Genomic DNA, 6,146 nt, shown 5'->3' with positions numbered 1-6,146 from the left:
GCATTCCTGTATCCCTGGCAATACCCGTTCCTTGGCCGATTGCGGTGGTTCCCATGGTCCTTTCACCTCGTCGCTTTGGAGCCATCGTTCGCAAGTGGATTTGAGAGATAAAGGAGGAATGAATTTGAGATAGGAGAGCGTAAGAGAAGATGGCTTATTCGAAGACCGAGATAGGGGGGAATTGAGCTAACTCTCTCCCTTGCAGCCTCTCGAGGTAACTCCTCTCTCTCTCTCTCTCTCTCTCTCTCTCTCTCTCTCTCAAGCTCCTTCTCGTAGTCTCTTGGAGGGGTATCCTTCTACCTCCCTCTCTCTACCCCACTTGCTTTTTTTACATGACATCCTGTTCTAGAAATCTCCATAGCCTTTTTAGTATATTTATAATAAATAATATCTAAAATATGGTAATTTTACCCAAAAATCTAATATTTTTGGACCATCCATACTACACACATTAATATTAATGACTAATATGGCTCATAACTCTCGTTCACGTTCTAACTTCCGTGACGAGTGGCTACGACAGTCCTTGTTAATCTGGAAAACTGTCGGGTTAGGATTCTCGGTTTCTTTTATATTTTTAAATAAATAAAAATTTTAAGTTATTCATGTTAGTTAGTTTTTACTTTAGTTAGTAACCTTACTAACTTATTAATTGACTAACTAACTTTTGAACTAACCAACTGACTTTTAATTGCGTGGACGTATTACAGTGCTCCAACCATTCAATTTTGGATTTTAATCTCAGTACAACTCTATCAATGAGCAAACCTTTTATACATGAGGGCTTAGGATTAGCCAAGATTTTCTCTATCATTCAGCCATCAATGTCGTAGTGTGACTGAGTCAGTGTTTATTCCATTGCTTTCTTTGCCATCTACGGATTCCTCACTTTCATCCTCAATGTGAATCCCTTGCTCTCGCATTAGGGCAATGAAGAGATCATTATGATAGTCAAATAGGACCTGAAGAAGATTCAAATATTAGGAGATTTGCTTTAGGTTTGGTATAGAAGAAGGGCCTCCACTAGCTTAACAACCTGCACAATTCAAGCATGTTTGTTGGAATGCGATAACACTTGGGGAAAAAATGTGATTCTAAGATAGGGGCCATCATAAAGAGAGGCATAAAGACACATTCTAATTGAGGATTGATTGTGTGGATTGTAGGGTTTGCATTAACTCAAATTTTCATGAGCTTAGCTATATTCAAGTTCTTCCATGAACAATAATTCTAGAGTGGCAAGTATATGTATCTAGTCCGGGTCATCTTTGGGGCATAGAATGTAGCTTGTGAGAGGATGTTGGGCAGATTGTGGTACACCAAGTGGGTTAATGCCTAAGTGCATGTGCAATAGGACATTGCACTAGTACACAAGGTTGTGCACAGTGCGTATACATGTAGTACACTAGGGATAATACACTAGAGGGTATGCAAGGTGAGGGTTAGTGCACTATAGTGCACTAAGATGGAGAGTGAAGTGCAAGTAGTATATTAGTGCACTTGGGTAATGGGTTTTGTGCATGTACATGTGCACTCATGTCATGCACTAGGCTTAGGACATTAGGGAGAAGCTAGTGCACAATGGTGTGCAGAGTGTTAGTGAGTGAGTATTAAAGTACCAAAGGGTGGATTTAGAATGTGTGTGTAGTGCACATTAGTGCATGTGCCAATGCCAATGTGAGTATGTGTGCATGTGCATGTGTAAGTGCTAGTGCTCACTAGTGCATGTGCATGTTTAGGTACTAGTGCACACAAATGCACTTTGTTAGTGCAAGCGTGCAAATGCATTTAGCAGAATGTAGCAAGGGTTTACATTTAGTAATCACATGTACATATGTTTTGGTATTTTCATATTTGTCTTTTATCATGTTATAGACTAAGTTCTTTTGTGTGGAAGAAGAAGGAAGAAGAAAAATATTTCAACCCTACTTCTTTGTGTGCTCAAGTCTCCATTATGTACGTGTGCTTTTGATTGCTTCAGCTCTCTCTTCTCTTGTTCGTTTATGTGCTTTTTGTTTTAAAAAAATGTTGAGACCTCAAAACTATTGTAGAGTAGGTAGTAGAGTGTGAAGTTGAGAAGAATAATAGAATTAGATTAGATTCTCCTTCTCCATTTTCTTATTTAGTCTCAATTATTTGCATGTTAGAGCACTATTGAGAATTAAAGGAAGATTTGTTGATTTCTTGCTACATCCTAAGTAGTGATAGGAAATGTTGGAAGTGAAAATCTAACTCTATTTTTCAAACTCTATCATTGCATTGCATTGTTCACATTGTAACTATCACCACAGAGTCACGATAGTGAGACTATAACTAGCAATGCATAATAGGACTAGAACAGAGCATGCAATGGGATTAGTTCCATCCATGTACTTTTATATAACCACATGTGTGATTTTCAACTATACTAATAAGGGATTGGGTAGTTGCATTTGCAAATGGTTGGAAAGTTCGTATCCTTGGAGTTGTATTGCAAGCCCTAATTGCATAGAACTATGTCACATTGTACACTTGATTCGCATTGCACAACATTGAATCTTAGAGTAAATCCAATCACATTGCCTCCAATTAAAAAATCAAACAATTATTGATTTGTAAAGTATAATTCTATTTGGCAATCGCCATTATATTTAAAATTGAAGGAGTTTAAATCTAAAGACTAGTCTCGACTCTCCATAAATTCATGAGGCTATGCTATGGAAATTTATCACACCTTAACCAAATCCGCCCACAACTCCCTTTGTCACTTTGCTCACTTCCCCAACCTCTTTTAGAACATGCATTTTTCAACTCTTCCCATAAGTCTAGTCCCATCCTTTGTGAGTCCACTCACCTCCACAACTTTAAAACTTGAGGATATGCTATAGGTAAATGAAGTTATGTTCTAGAAAATTATCACACATTTTAAAACTCCATCACAACTCCCTTTGTCACTCTACTCACCTCCCTAGCCTCTTTTGTAACCATGTAATTTTTCAATTCTGCTCTCATAAATCCCTTTGCAACTCACTTTGTCATTCCAATCACCTCCTCAACTTCCTTTGCATTCTAATCCCCACTTTTTTAAATTCCAAATCTTAGCATGAACAACATCATAGGGCACAAGATGTCAAGAAGTCCACAAATATCCCAAGGCGAGATCAACACCAAAGTATAACATTAAAGATCTAGATACAAGAACAATAAAAAGTCTTATATTTAGTGAATATAATCTTGACTACATCTCAAAGAAAAATGTTATAAGTCACATACCTTTATGAACATGGATTAAAATGTGGCATATTTGCTTCAACTAGCTAATGGAAAAAGTATATAATGATGAAGTCATAGCTTCCACATCTTCAATATATACCATCCCTTGTTTCATCATGGAGACAATATGGTAGATCAACAACAATTTTTCTCTTTAGGGCCTCTACTTCCTAAGCGTCTTGCTATTTGTACATTTGTCATGGACTTGCTAAACAACTCAAGCTGTAGATAGAAAAGAGAAAACAATGAGGAGGAAAATATGAAGAAGATTCAATCAATATTGAAAGATACAATGATGCTAATCAACAATGATTTAGGATATGCTTTACATTTTGGATGTTATGTGCAAAAACTTGGTTTATCACCACTAACTCACCCGAATTGTGATATATTATAAGCTCCTTAAGTGAATACTAGGAGGCTATGTTAGTTACCATTGAAAGTTTTAGCAATGCTAATTGATGGTGATTGGGTCTTTGTGTGTTTTTCATGTTATGGAAAAGCATGGTTTATCATCACCCACTCACCCTTTATAACGATGTCTTCTAAGCTTTTTAGGTCACATATCCTTAGATAACATACTGAGGGGCTATGTTACTTGGCATTCAAGGTTATAGCAATGTTGATTAATGGTACTGATTTGGGGTATTTGATTATTTTTCATGTTGTGGAAAAGCATGGTTTATCACCACCCTCTCACCCTATTAATTATGTCTTCTAAGCTCCTTAGGTTACATATTTGGAGACTATATGTACGAAAATATGTGCACACATACATGTATGGACATGCATGGGTGTGTAGTGTATCCACCAGAAAAGCGTGTTCATGTAGTATACCACCATTTGTTTCAAGATGAAAACATGAACATGAGTATTGATACTTACAGTGGGTATTGGCATGGCATGTGCTCGTATTGGCAATTGCAAACTATGTAGAGCCATCTCAATGGTACTACTTGGTGCCTTCTCATTGATATGCGTGAGGACTAACACTAGAATTATATCATTTAGTAAACCATTAGAGATCAGTTTTTATGACTATCATTTTTCAATCGAAGAAATAGTCTATTGCAAATACTAGTCATCTTACCAAAAGATAGAAAGTTTAAGATTATGTGCATAATCTATGTACCATCTATTATGCATTGTTTGCATTTTTTGTGAAAGCTATTTTATTGAAGTAATATTTAAAAATATGATCATGTTATGCTAGGACTTAGACCACTAATTAGAGTGAACTTAGTTTTAAAACATTGAAACGATTAAATTTGAGAGTTTCAGAGGGTGTTATCCCTAGTGATCTCTTCTTTATGATCCTTTACTTTCCACATCATACATCCACCATAGTTGACACCCCTTGACAATTATTGTTGGCTATTAGGAGTCAACTTACTAGTTAGTAGAAGCAAGGGAATAAGAGTTGTACTTGTGAAGGAACATAAGATTGTTTTAATTTGATGTGTTTGTAACATGCTTTCCCAGTAGAGGTGTATTAATGTGATCTGTTTGTAAGTAAAGCATGTTTGATTGGGCTTCAACACAATCAAATGCACTTTCATTGTATAGGTTTTTTCAAATGCGATATGTTTGTAAGTATTGATTGGGTTTCAATACAATCTCTTCACTCGATGTTATACCAACCCAAAGGTCAAATCCAAGTATTTTACCCTTCCATTTTAAGGTGATGTGTTTGTAAGTATTGATTGGGCTTCATCAATCACAATGATTGGGCTTCATCAATCACAATCTCTTCACCCAAAGGTTATTCCAAGCCAAAGGTCAAATCCAAGTATTTCACTCTAAAGGATAGGGGGTCGTAGAGGCTACCAAACTAACCGAAACCCCAAGATCTTCGCAAACTCACCCATACACCCTGTCAGCTGAGCTAGCGCTCATTGGCAACATTCCCAATAGGGTTATATGTATAACTGCTTTTTCATGGCATATTTACTCATTTATATACATAAGTTCAACAGGAATTATTCATTTATTGGTGTAGTTTTATTCCGAGATTACCTGGATGGTGGGAAGCTAAGCTGCTGAGACGCGAGGGCCTCGTTGATGGAAGGGAAATGGAAAGGAGAAGGGCGAGAGAGAGCAAGAAGGCAAGGGCATTGATGGTGCGGGGATGGAGGCGCTTGATGGGGCTGCGACGATCGCAGCTGATGACGGTGCGCCAACTGTATCGACTGCAGATCATGGCGACTAATGATAATGATGGAGCTAATGATGACTGAGTGAGCGGCGGGGCGATCGGGCGAGGGATGAGGGAAGGCTTATTTGATGATGATGATGAGGGACACAGGAAGAGGAAAGAGCAATGGAAGGAAAAAGGGTGAGAGCGAGCAAGAAGGCAAGGGCATTGATGGTGCGGGCATGGAGGCGCTTGATGGGGCTGCGATGATCACAGCTGATGACGGTGCGCAAACTGTATCGACTGCAGATCAGGGCGACTAATGATAATGATGGAGCTAATGATGACTGAGTGAGCGGGGCGATCGGGCGAGGGATGAGGGAGGGCTTATTTGATGATGATGATGATGATGATTGGGGGGCGGGCGGCGCGCGCGGGTCAATCGGTACAAAGCTGGCAAGCGCGCGCGCGCGAGAGAGAGAGAGAGAGAGAGAGAGAGAGAGAGAGAGGGGGGGGTCAATGAAAACCTTCTAAACGAGGAGCGTGCAGCATAATGATGCATATGGAATATTCACCGACGATGAGGACATCCTCTTACTTGTACCAAAAGCCATGCACATGCACTCCAAAGCTTCCATACTTTTACAACATTTCTGCCACAGCATTTGTTTAGGTTATTTGCTCACAACACCTTGACAAGACTCTCAAAGTTTCAAGGCCTAATGTTTGCAAGACCTCACTAAGTACTAATGCAAATTCT

At 38.7% G+C, this 6,146-nt stretch overlaps 1 protein-coding gene across 4 annotated transcripts; it reads right to left on the bottom strand.

The window, feature by feature from the left end:
• Positions 1-718: 718 nt before the first annotated feature.
• Positions 719-5,838, bottom strand: LOC148019687 (uncharacterized). 4 transcript variants are annotated; one of them, XR_015694981.1, is made up of 4 exons: positions 5,269-5,833; positions 4,138-4,244; positions 3,253-3,474; positions 728-1,036 (listed from the first exon to the last, which is right to left on the bottom strand). XR_015694981.1 is itself a non-coding variant. In XM_087700808.1 (3 exons), exons 1-3 carry the CDS (start codon positions 5,450-5,452, stop codon positions 3,388-3,390), a joined length of 378 nt encoding a protein of 125 aa, XP_087556934.1. In that variant the 5' UTR covers positions 5,453-5,833; the 3' UTR covers positions 3,173-3,387. The 4 variants fall into 4 exon arrangements, 3 of the variants coding, with proteins under 3 accessions (XP_087556935.1, XP_087556934.1, XP_087556936.1); XM_087700808.1 differs by lacking the exon at positions 728-1,036 and having other exon boundaries at positions 3,173-3,474; XM_087700809.1 differs by lacking the exons at positions 3,253-3,474; positions 4,138-4,244 and having other exon boundaries at positions 719-1,036; positions 5,269-5,838.
• Positions 5,839-6,146: the final 308 nt, after the last annotated feature.

Source organism: Lygodium microphyllum, chromosome 19 (assembly GCF_053477565.2).
Source record: "Lygodium microphyllum isolate KBCC chromosome 19, Lygodium_microphyllum_v1.1.10, whole genome shotgun sequence".
Lineage (NCBI taxonomy): Eukaryota > Viridiplantae > Streptophyta > Polypodiopsida > Schizaeales > Lygodiaceae > Lygodium > Lygodium microphyllum.
Note: the sequence above shows the minus strand (reverse complement) of the source record. Positions and strands in the feature narration are given on the sequence as shown.